General features: G+C 31.9%; 2 protein-coding genes across 5 annotated transcripts in view; both read right to left on the bottom strand.

Moving 5' to 3' along the window:
- LOC134258762 (uncharacterized) overlaps positions 1–7,126 on the bottom strand; it is a 35,512-nt gene extending 28,386 nt beyond the window's left edge. For all 4 annotated transcript variants that reach the window (XM_062741347.1, XM_062741377.1, XM_062741382.1 and 1 more), the window contains exon 1: positions 6,966–7,126. The gene's annotated coding sequence lies outside the window, so the exon portion shown is untranslated. The remainder of the gene's footprint in view (positions 1–6,965) is intronic.
- Positions 7,127–10,877: 3,751 nt separating this feature from the next.
- Positions 10,878–12,068, bottom strand: LOC134258712 (uncharacterized). Its single transcript, XM_062741253.1, has 3 exons — positions 11,996–12,068; positions 11,552–11,579; positions 10,878–11,357 (listed from the first exon to the last, which is right to left on the bottom strand). Exons 1-3 carry the CDS (start codon positions 12,055–12,057, stop codon positions 11,004–11,006), a joined length of 444 nt encoding a protein of 147 aa, XP_062597237.1. The 5' UTR covers positions 12,058–12,068; the 3' UTR covers positions 10,878–11,003.
- Between the last annotated feature and the right edge of the window lie 948 nt (positions 12,069–13,016).

Genomic DNA, 13,016 nt, shown 5'->3' with positions numbered 1-13,016 from the left:
CCATTATGAGCAAAACATTTATCAAAATCTAAGAAGGTGTTGCAGTTCTTTTGTTATTTTCCCTAAATCTGTAGCAGATTAAAAGAATAATTTTTATGTTGGAGAAACTTATATTAATTTTTTTCAAATGCAACAGTATACAAAGCACAACGAGAAACAATATTTGGAAGCTGCTTATTGACTTCCAATTTGCCATTAAATGATGTGAAAATTAGTCTCACGGCAAAATATGTCAGATTTTCCGTTTTTTAAATAGTTAATTGAGTAATAATTATAAATGAGAAATGCAGGATTGAATTCTTTTCCTTGCCGTGACTTAAAACTAATGCTTTATAAAATTTTAGTTTTGTCTTGGAAAGTAAAGTTATTGTATTGTTTAAATGATTTAATTTTTACATACTTTAGTTATTTCAATTTTGAATAATTCTGGTCTCTAAGTTAGTAGCCAAGATTTGATTTGAAACAAATGAAATGTCTTGGATGTAACATCAACAGTGTGATAATGGGACGCAGTTTTATTTCATGAAAAACATTTCCGCACGATGTCTACAGTATATCTTTCAAAATGCTGCTTTACCTTTGTGCTTTTTGTTGTTCCAACCTTTTTCATGCAAAATGACGAAAGTGTTTTGCTGTATCAAGCAGGAAACACCCGCTGTAAACATAGTCCTCTACGTAGCTGTAACTATATTTAGACATAACGAGGGTATTTAAATGTCCTTCTCGATATATAGGGAATAATCGCAAGTTTCTGCAACACCTTCTTTACATCTTCAATTAAATTCTGTTTTTTCAGACAGTTTTTTTCAGACTGGTAATGAGTTAAGCATAAAAAATACATACAAGAGGTTCTGAGTCATAGGTCACATGGTCACCGGGTCTGGGTATTTTTATACTCAATTTATGAATACATGTTCTGTGTAAATTATAGAATTATTTTGACCTTTTTCTTGGAAAGCTCAATATGTTAGAGGTGTGTATTTAGAGGCAAACACCTTAGTGCGGGTATTACTGTCTCATGACAGCATCTAGTTTAATTTGCAAAGATAAGTACGAAATAAAATTGCCTCTGACCTATGATCCAAGGAAAACAAAAAGTGGTTAGCTCAAAAGCTGTATTGCTAGTGTGAATGAAACCTTACCAAAATGGGGGTTGTAGCATAAAACTATAAAATAGAAGTGCTCGTCTTTCCAAAAATTGGCACATGTAGTATCGTTTTCCTCGTTCTACATGTACTTACATGTGATGATTTTAGGAGTCTTTTTTACCAATAGAAAAAACAATTGCTTGATTATGAAAAAGTCGTTATTTTACATATTGTACGTTTGTCTCCGGATACGAAGTTTCGGGGTATACAGTTTTTTTACCTTTCAGTCCGTCTGTCTGTTTGTCTCTTTGTCCGCAAAAACGTGAACCTTGCCCATAACTTTAAACTGGGTGGGACTATGGCTTTCGTATTTCACAGGTGTATTTTTGTGACATGACCCTTTTTGTGTACAACCAATGTTGAGCTTTTGACCTTGACTTTGGAGTTTGACAGACTTTTACACAAAAATTCCAAACTTTTACTTTGGCATTAATCTTTGGACGGTATGTGCTAGGACTAAATAGATATCAAAGTATTGGCATGACACAGTAAGAGTTCATTTGTATTTGCAAAGTTAGGGTCTATAAAATCTCAGAGGAAAAAGGATGTTACAGCAACCATTTGTCAGGTGTCTCTGGGCTAAAAAGTGTTGAAAATGGAAGTTTCTTTTATGAATTTATAGATATCTCTGAAGGTTGAACTATAATTATACATTCAGATGTAAATTTTTGCCAGTTTTGATAACTAAAGAACGCTCTCGATGTGTATGGTATTTCCCTTAGATACAAGAAAAATTATAGTACCTTATATAATGAAGTTAAAAAGAATGTATTTTAAAGCAGAATGCATACATATGTATATGTTAGTATAATTTAAGAGCTATGGGAATTGAATTTATATAGTTAAATTACGTTGCTTTTCTTGCTTCTTGGATTTGTAAAAAAGATTCAGTTTATGGTTATCAGAAACTAAACATATTATGTCAATTTCGGAACAAAACCTTTGATTCATAAAAACAAAAATATTAATCATAAATTAATGATCCTCAATGAATACTAGATTATTAGATATTCATTGGGATTCTGCAAGCCAAAAATAAATCAATACCAGATACATTGATTGCGATACTACTATTAATATATGCAATAAATTTATGTTGGAAGGATTAAAGAACATTAAAAAGTTTCCCGTGCTACATTGCTACATTTGAAAGTATGAAAAAATATCAGGAGACACAGATATTAGGTTTTATTGTAAAAAAAGCATGGGGTCATATTTCTATGGGGTCATTTTTAAACGTGTGTGGAGTCGTAGAATTACTGGTCTGGAATGTTTTTCTACAGTCGAAAAATGACCCTACTTGTCGTAGAATATTGACCCCGGGTCATTTTTCTATGTAGAAAAATGACCCCTGGTCAATATTCTACGGGGGTTACTTTTTGTCTTCACACCTGCTTCATATTAATATTACAATATGCACGGAAATGCACAAAACTAAGTGCATGCACTATATAGTAAACTTTTAAGGACACGGATATATTGCTGAGTCTTGTAAATGATCTACCAAACCCTTATCCTCACTCCTGTTTACACTGTTGCGCACTACAGGCATTACTGTATTTTTTCCGAAATCCCAGGAAGTTTTATTTGTTTATTATAATACGTTTTACAAAGGTTAAAGAAAATCAATGAGTTCATAATTTATTTCTTTACAATGGTGAATACCAGATTATAGACAACTTCTTATTGAATAGAAATCAAAGTCATCACTTAACTTTATACTAGATTGTATTTGCAAACAAGTTCACATTATCGACCATAGAACTTACGAAATGATGACTTTAAACGAGGTTTTTGATATTCTTGTTTCATCAACTTTTTTTTCAATTACTTACCTTGTTGTAGAAAATGTTCATACGTAGAGTATCCTCTTGTGTATTGAATCAACTGAGTGTCACAGTGTTATTTTTTACAATTATCATTTCAAAAGTTCAATGAAAATATTTTTTTTATATTGATGGATTCATAACATATGAATATTTAAACTATTCCTTTCACTCATTATTTTTAATATAAATTGTTTGAATTTTTTTAAAATCGAAAAACAAGTATGAAAATGTTGAGATATAAAAAGTCGATATGGAACTTATTGTAGAATAGTATCTCTACATAGAATCCTATCTATATAGCAAATATGACGCGTTCTTGAGAATTAGGATCTTCATCTATCGCTCTCAAAAATGTCAGGCGATAACTTCACAGTATTGAGGAGTTTCGTTGGTACATGTAATTGAATGTCTTTGATTTTTGCTCCTCGTCTGTGTTATCGGTTCTACGTATTTAGTTACTGGATCAGTTCCCTCTGGTTCTACGTATTCATATGCTGAATCAACTCCTTCAGGTTCTATGTATTCAGTTGCTGAATCAGTTCCTTCTGGTTCTACGTATTCAGTTGGATCAGTTCCTTCTAGAGGTACATCTAGCTGTGTATATACACGATCACTCTGTCTTTTAACGTCTACAGCGGTCCCGTATCTAAAATATAAAAGAACAGACACTTCGTATTCCATATTTTCATTTTTTTTTTATTTCGATTTTCAGATTAAAATGTCATGGCGAACATGATCTTCAACACCCACAGCTACGAAAAGAGGTTTTTTTGTTATAAATTCCTTATTTATAAAGCCTGAAAAAGAATGAAAAATGAGATGACGAGTTCAAGAAGTAAGTTGCTCAAGATTCACATGTACCATTGATGAAAGAGTCTACCTCTAAAGGAAGGATATGGAAATAACGAACAGTATTCAATCTCAAAGTCCATAAAACAATACCAAATAAGAGCAGAGCAAACATAGACCTCCGAAACATCAGAGGTGGGATCAGGTGCCATGGAGGAGTGAGCATCCCCTGCTGACCGGTCACACCCGCCGTGTGCTCATTGTCATGATCAGGATATAACGGGAAAATCCGTTGTCAATTCAGTGTATAAGTAATGAACTAACAATTGGTATGAAAAACGTCAGTCAGCATTTGACTCAATGATAAATTGTATTTGCTTACAAGGTCATTATATCGACAATAGAACTTACAAAATGATGACTTTAAACGAGACTGCTGATATTCTGGTTTCATCAACTTGCTTGTCAATGATTTACCCCGCTTTAGAAATTGTTCATACCTAGAGCATGCTCTTGCGTATCGAATCAACTCATATATATATATATATACTCCGTATGCAGGTGACGAAGATATATTGCTGCATAAGTAAGGGAAGTTGACGATAGAAAAGTTAAAGTCGTCACGTTCATCATATATCTTGGTTGTTAGGTTACCATTATGGTCTTTTTCAAGTAAGATATCCAAAGAAATTATTTCAAACATTTGGCTTTAAAATTGTTCTAACTTTTTAATTGTTGATTAATTTATAACTGCAATCCGTTTTTAAAAGACATAAAAGAGAGAAACGTCAGAGGATGTGAATACTAGTATATTTACATAATATTTGTGAGTTAAACTTGTAAAGAAATAATCAAAATAAAAGAAATATGTAAATTACCTGAATCGCAACTCTTTCCTTGGTTTATTCTCCAATCTAAAATTTTTTTAATAAATGTTCTTATCAATTTGTTTTGTTAAACCCTTATCTATCTTATGAAGGTACATTGCATCATTTTAAGATGGGTGAGGTGGCAGAAAACAAAGATTATTATTACCTAACCTACTATATAAATTATAATTAGGCATTTTGAACTGTTTCACGGTTTACTATATGTTTTTGCGTAATCATAAAACAGTGAACTGTTGACCAGGCCACAGAATGAACTGTTGCCTGTTTAAAGAGTCATCGTGATATTCATGCGTTTTGATGATCACGACATCACTTTTTACCTGCTCTATAATTAATCAAATTTAAATAAAACACACAACCAATCAATTTATTAAGTATTACTTTAAATTAAAAATATTAATTTGATTTTTATATTATGTTTTCAGCTAATTGATAGACAAGCATGTGAATAAACAGTTGTGAAAACTTTTTATTGATTGTTTGTGTGTTTTTATTCCAATTTAATTAATTATATAGTAGGTTAAGTAATAAAACACTGATTTCATGACAACTCGGGAAACAGTCAAACTGTTGTCCCTCGATAATGGAAAAACCTGGGAAACTGTTGCCCTCGGCCTTCGGCCTCGGGCAACAGTTTTCCGGGTCTCCCCCACTACCTCGGGACAACATTTTGACTGTTTACCTTTTAGTCATTAAATAAGTGTATACTGTTACCTTAATGTTAACACTTAACAAGTAAAAACGAAAAAATGTCCAAACTCAAAATTCTTCCAATGTGACTTGTGGAGAAGGGGGATTCTCAAAATTAAAATTTCGCTACTTTGATAAGGAAGGATTTGATCAAATTGCCATTTCTCCTTCGATACTACACAGCTCTTATATAACTACTGTTATCTTTAGTTTTGACTGAGTGGAGTGGTTAGAGCGTCTGCTCTAGAGTCGCGGAGTATGTATGGTTTTTGATTTCCTAGATAAAATAAAGAAGAAAAATGCACCATAAACGGTTGTGATCAAACTATTTTCGCTTACATGTAGTTTTTAGGGATACAAGATGAGGAAGAAACCTACAGTGTGTTTGAGTGCATGGGTCTCATTTTTCTTCATTCTTACTCTAAATGATTAAAGTCATTAGGTTTAAACTTTGAAACTCACCTCTTACTTTTTACGACTATGGCACACAAAAGTATTATTACAAAGAGAACTAGGCCTATAACTCCAACAATTCCGACTGTAATCAAGAGAGCCGTGTCAATGGACTGAAATGGTGTTGAACTAGGTAAAATTGTGGTATCATTTGAAGAGGTGTTTTCTTTAACAACTGAGGTTGACGGATCAGTGGTGGTATCTGGAAATGAAGTCAGAACATATCCGTGTTATCTTCTTTTAAGAATGATCAAATAAAACATTATACACCTTTGCAAAGTTGATATGATTTGAATGAAAATTCATATATTTTTAATTATTATTATTGTAGAGCCCAAAGATTCTTAATTTGGATTGTTCAAAATAATCATGGTATTGTTTAACCTTAATTATTCTAAATCCCATCCATGCTTAGATATAGATATCAAAACTTTACCAATTTTGTAAATGAGTGTCTGAAAACCTTCACAACAGCGTGTTTGATTAAACTGCTTTTCAAACTGTCCGTTGACACTTATTTTTGTAAAAGGTTCGTATAGTGGGTTTTCATATTCCTGTCTGCATTCGTCTTTTATACCAATCACGGTTTCAAAGAATGGATCACTGACATTAAATAAACTGCACGCTACACAAGAATTAGGATATTCATATGTTATCTTTTTCCTCCTCTTCGTCGATATTCTAAACATTATGAACAATTTCTGACAAATTTACTACATTGAAATAAGTGTCAGACATCAATGAAAAATACTGTAATTTTTGTAATTTTCTCAATATTGTCTTAAGTCTGCAAAGTAAATAACGAAACATTGTATTTAAAAAAAATTAGAAACGTTACACAAAGACTTTATCTTAGTATCGTTTATATAATGCTACATTTTAACCATATTGGCAATTTGCTGCTCAAGCTATTCAACATCCAAGAATCTGGAGGAGTTTGAGATAATATTTTTTATTCTTCTCGAGTAGATATAGATTCCATTTGAACAGATTATTGACTATATAATTGTTTTATTTCACGATGAAATTCTTCGAGAATTAAGTAGATCAGAGAACAGCCCATAAATAATAGACTTGGATAATAAAACTACTTCATTTAAAAAAAACGAGATAGCTGGTACCTGAAACTTAAGTATGTCCAGTCGACGGCTTATTCTGGTACTTACCTGTTGACAAATGCTAATTATTGTTATCCTCTATTGTAAAAATTGTAACATTCTCAGCATAAAATGAATGCGTATCAAATAAAATTTAAAATATTCAATAGTGTTGTAAAGCCTTATTTTAACGAAATTTCCATAAATAGGAGAACAGACTTCCTCTGTCCTTAAATGCTCCTTAAACACATTCTGTATTGAGAGGCCTTTTCTATCTAAATTGATGATACGGTAAACAACACGATGTATGCTTCAGTCAAGAATAACATTTCGAACCCTCTTGCTGATGATTCTGACGATGAAAATCATATTGATAAGGCTGAAAACAAAATCTTGCGAGAGAAAAAAGTAAAAAGAAAAACAAAACGATAAGCAAAAGTCTAAAGCTAATTACTCTTCTATTGCTAGGAGCTAAGCTCCGTTCAATTTTCCCTTTCCCTGACAGCCATTTCGTGGACCAGTCGTTTAAAAGCTCAGATTCAATTTTGGAAAAATATTGATACATGCAAATTTATTCTTGATACCATTGAATTTGGTTACAAAATTCCATTTCATTCTTTACCACAGGGTAGATTTTCTAAGAAGAATAATTCTGCTTTACATGAGGACGAATCTTTACGAGGTGCAATTGAAGAAATACTAGATAATGGTTTGATCTCAGTCGAGCATGAAGTACCTTTCGTTACTAATCTTCTTTCAGTTTCAGTGAATTCAGTCGGTAAAAGAAGACTTATTTTAGATTTGAGGGAAGTCAATAAACATATCTTGAAACAATCAGTCAAATACGATGATATAAGAACAGATATGCTATATGTAAATAAGAATAGCTGGTGTTTTTATTTTGATATCACAAGTGCATATCATCATATAGATATTTTCCCAGATCATGAAAATTTTTAGGATTTTCTTGTAATTTTGATGGCACTACTCGTTATTTTTAGTTCAATGTTTTACCTTTTGATCTTACCTCTGCACCATATATTTTTACTAATCTTACAAGGTCACTGATCAGGAAATGGCACAGCGAAGAAAAGGTCATTTAGATGTATTTTATGCGTAAAGTTTTCGGCATTGAAATTTTTAAATTATAGTTTGAAGTTGATCAATCGTTGATCATTTGCAAATTGTGTGTGTACCGGGATATGCCATTTGGCTTTGATATTGTTATCAATTTTTGGAAATTAATATAGATGTCGTTTTAAAAATTTTGTTGATTAAATTTTGAGAAATACCTTTTTGGTAATTAAATTCCCGTTTTGGGTATATATTAGTATAATCACAAAAACTGAAATAAAGTTAGATTGAAAATGTAAAAAGCAAATATTTGGAAAAGATTTGTTAAATTTGCCGACAAAATTGCCTTATCAAGTCATCTCGTGCAGATGCTACACTCGAAAATATTGTGGACGTTTCCTCAGGTACAAGAAATAGGCTATTTCACAAGGAATTCAAGATACTAATTTTTTTCCTTCGACTGTTTTACAAATTTCAATTTATTTAGCGTGTTTAAAACAACAAGCCAATTCTCCTGCTACTGTTATTGAAGCATATTACACTATCAAATGGGCGCGTGATATTGCTGGGTGTCCGTCCCCAACTGATAATCGTTTTGTGATAAAGATTTAAAAGGGATCTTAACGGACTTTATCCAAGCCAGTATCAAAGTAAGAACCTATACAAGTTGATATGTTGAGGAAAATGTATGTAAAATTGTTTGATTGCAGCAATTTGTATAATCAGCGAACCATATTTATGTGTTTACTTTCGTTCTCAGGATTTTACGTAGAAAAGAGCTCATCAATATTTAAAGATCGGATGTGTCTTTTTTAGTGACCATGTGGAAATCTGTATTGAGTCCAGCAAAACGGATATATACAGAGACGGAACTAGAGTCGTTATAGCTAAAATGTGTTCAGATTAGTGTCCGGTCAGTAATTTAGAATTTTATCTTAAATTAGCAGGCATTCCAGACGATTCCCAGAATTACGTACTTTGTGCCGTTTCTAAATGAGAATAGAGATTGTGGTAAACCTCTTTCGTATACCAGGGTTCGGCAGATTTTTATTGAAGTGTTCACAGGAATTGTTGATGACATCAAGGCGTATGGATTACACAGTTTGCGATCTGGTGGAGCTACGGCTTCCGTCATTCGTTGGATTCCGGAAAGGCTTTTAAAGAGACATGGACGATGGCGATATCGATATATAAAAAAAAATCGATTTAAAATTGTCCGTATGTATAGCATCCTCTTTGATGTCAAAATAACTGGAAGGCATAAACTCAGGCGACAGAATTGCTTATGATAATGGTATACTGCTACATAAATGAGGTAAGTAAACGATAAAATTTTTAAAGTAATTATGTTTATCAACGATTTTCTATCTCTCCATATTTAATACAAAGTGTTAGGCTCGGTGTAACTTTCATTTTAACTTCAAAGAAATACATCTAGTCAACACATGAAGGAAAAACAACCATCATTAATGATTATATACCAGGGATTTAACTGCAGCTGCTCATGTAGAGATTTTTGAATTAATTATGTTAATATGTTAATTAAACAATAAAACTTTATAAGAAATGTGATTACTTAAACTTTTCAATAATCAAGTCAAGTTTCACTCGGCTGGTGTGACCGGTTGATAGCTGATGCTAATTCATCTATGGCATCTGATCGAACCTTTGTATTGGAGGTCAATCCTTACTTTACTTGATTTTGCCCGTGTTTTTTTAAAGGTTTTTCAGCAGGGGATGCTCACTCGTTCATAGCACCTGGTTCCACCTCTGATGTTGTTCTGGAGGTCTGTGTTTGCTCGGCTCCTAATTTGTATGTTTTTATGGACTTTTGATCTTGAATTGGATATTGTGCAGGTTTTTTTTTCACATTTTTCACTTGATTACTGTTCATAATCTCCATATTTCACACTTACTCTGCTGAAACTCATTTCATTAAAGTAATAATTTCCTTCTTTAATGTATTTGATTCATTAAAAAAAATCTCATGGTCTTATTTTTCGCGAATACTTGTTATTGCGAAAAGTCTCTTCACCGTCAAATCGCAGGAATAAAGAAGGGTTTATCAAGAGATTTATCATTGATTTCAGATCCATAAAAATAAAAGCAAGTACTTTTATTTTGCGAGTCGTTCTTCTCGCGAATTTATGCGATAATTAATTCCACGCATATATTTAAGAATTTACGTTGTTTTATTGGGATACGTATGATGGATTTCAATGATTGTTTTAATTTGTCTGAATATGATTTTTTTTTCATTGAATGATTTTGTTTAATTATTTAGTTGTGTCCTGCTTTATAAAACCTTTTATATCATTTATAAAATGGTGTCATTTCAAATTAAATAATCATCATGTTCTTTGCGAAGTAATTCATTTTAATGCATCTGCTCACTGTTATTGGAAATCGACCAGAATGGTTTTTGAACATTGTTTTGGGATATTTTTTAAAGAGATAAGTAGTACCCATTTTAAACAACAAATCATCACTTAAATCCTAGAGTGAGGATTCTTCTTGCTTCTTTTTGATCAATTTTGTGTACATTTATTTACATGTACATGGAAATTTCCGGTAAAAAAAAAACTTAATGTATTCAATGCATTCCAACATATTTACTTGATTTATAACAAAAGTTATTTTTATGTTATGCATAAATTTTTGGAGATGATGATAAACAACTTTTGAAAAACTTTAAATTAATATTGTAAATAAATTTTCATAGGAATAGAATACCAAATTTCTAAAGAGACGGACATAAGACCTGGTTGATTACAATATGTGAAGGTTCATGTTTGTAATTTTACTAATTTGTATTGCTTTATTAAAAAAAGACATTAAAACCTGGTTATCGAAATTCATTATCATCATACATTATGCAATTCATGCATTAAAATGACATGCCTGTATATTCTAGTAAATGTTCTACGCCATCTATTCAAGTTTTTAACACGTTTGTAAGTAAAGTTATCCTATTATACACACCACCAAATTCATCTATCAACGTTTAAGTGACTATACACTTTATTAAAGTCACTAATTAAGATGACTGTAATTACTAGTATTTGCAACATCACTTGTAGCGACCATGGTGTCATGTAGAGTATTGTAGACATAGTCACATTTAAGGTCATTATCGGGAATTTTTCTACAATTTACTTCAGATGTTTCATAAACGATATCCATATATTCCGATGTAAGAATATTTCCTGACATTTTTCTTTCACCACCATTTAATGCAGAATTTATGTTTGCTGATAAATCACTGTCGAAATTATCTCCTTTTTCTGATACGAAATAGTTATCCTTCACAGTATTTGTTAATGCAATCCTTGATGTTTCGGACATTTGTGAGTCTTGTTTAGCTGAGTGATAAGTACTATCTGGAAACTAAATTATTATAAAAACTTAAATTTCAAATTTTCTACAAAGATTTAAAAAATTGTTTTTGTATAATTTGAACGTGTATTTGAATATGCTGGGCTAAAAATAAAGCCTCTAGATTAAAATAAAATGCTGTCTGGTTATCATCAGAATAATATTAAATCTATCAAATATTAAGTGTCAAATATTAACAACCATACCTCTTCTTTAACTGTACATTTTGCTATTCTGAAAATACAATGAAATTGAGACTATAATACCTGGATTTTCTAATTTTTGTTAGTATATAATAAACGTACAGACGGTATTGGACATTTTGAAACTGATGATATGGATGCAAAAGACACTGTTCAATTGATATTTATGTTATGTGGAGCGGTCCCCGTCCAAGGTTTATACATGCTCGCTGTTAATTTGCCTAAAATAGAGGGAGACTCTATCGCATCACTAGAAAAGCTAGCTCAAAAGCAAGGCAGTAAAAGTTCCCTTCATATGTATTTACAAAATAATTCTGAATACATTTATCTTAATAAAAGATACTTAACACTATATAACTTAGGATTCATAATGTATGTAACAGATTTTTTCTGATGTAAGAGGTTCTTAACACTATTCATCTGATGATGCAAAGGTATTTAACACACCTATGACGCCTGTATAGGAGAGAACCGACACAGATGACACTAAGCAGTGCCATACAGATCATTATGACAGTAACAACAAGAAAACATTGATGTAACCATCAATTGTCGCCCGGGAAATATATAAAGTTAACAATGAAAATGAGTCTTGATCATCAAACCGCTTCGATATGTGTGAAAAGGCATGCGTCTAACTGATGGAGACGATAGTTGCGAATATTTTAAAAACTTGTAGTCGGATAAAAATCAATCAAAACGATACCATTTTAAACTTGATCAATTCCTCAAGTAAATGTTGTCTGCATAACATATAAATTGAAGTTAGACACACGTATTACCTATATTTAAAAATGTACTAATTTTCAATTTTAGAATATAAAACACGAACTGTGCAGAGTTCGTTTTTATCCGAGAAGTAAAATTCGATGTTCTAAAAAAAGGGACCTGTCGTTTTTTCGATAGTAAATGATAAGCAACTTTATATATCAAATATGAAAAACGTATATATTTTTACAGATTCACTTTATGGAAGTAAAAATGTTATGTATCTCGTAATTTATAAACGGAAAGAACATTCTGATTAACAATCTTTTCAATGTTTAGAAAACCTTTGATTCTAAATAACTACTCCCACCCCAATCCCCATACACCAACACTTAAACTTATATGTATAGAGCAGCCCGGTCCTCCGGGCTGCAATAAAACTCCAATGGCCGTACTGCACGTCTCCGACCTCTGGAATATTCCCTTTGGATGTTACTTCAAAGGTTGCTGTCTTCGTCAAGAATGCATTAAGTGATGCTTTCGATACATGATCTGCTGACAGGAAATTTTTCTGAATAGTATCTTTAAAAGAACAAAAAGTAAATTCTTTAAAACATGATGTTGTTTTTGTCCATTTGTACATATAAATGCAAATACAAACTAGAGGTATTGTAAGCGATGAGCTCACTAAATGATACCCCCGCCTCCATATAGTTATTATGGCAAAGTCCATGTTTGGTGTGGCCGGAAAACCCAAAAT

The sequence above is a fragment of the Saccostrea cucullata genome, unplaced genomic scaffold (assembly GCF_032062105.1).
Source record: "Saccostrea cucullata isolate Sc308-1 unplaced genomic scaffold, CSIRO_AGI_Scuc_v1 ctg1691, whole genome shotgun sequence".
NCBI lineage: Eukaryota > Metazoa > Mollusca > Bivalvia > Ostreida > Ostreidae > Saccostrea > Saccostrea cuccullata.
Note: the sequence above shows the minus strand (reverse complement) of the source record. Positions and strands in the feature narration are given on the sequence as shown.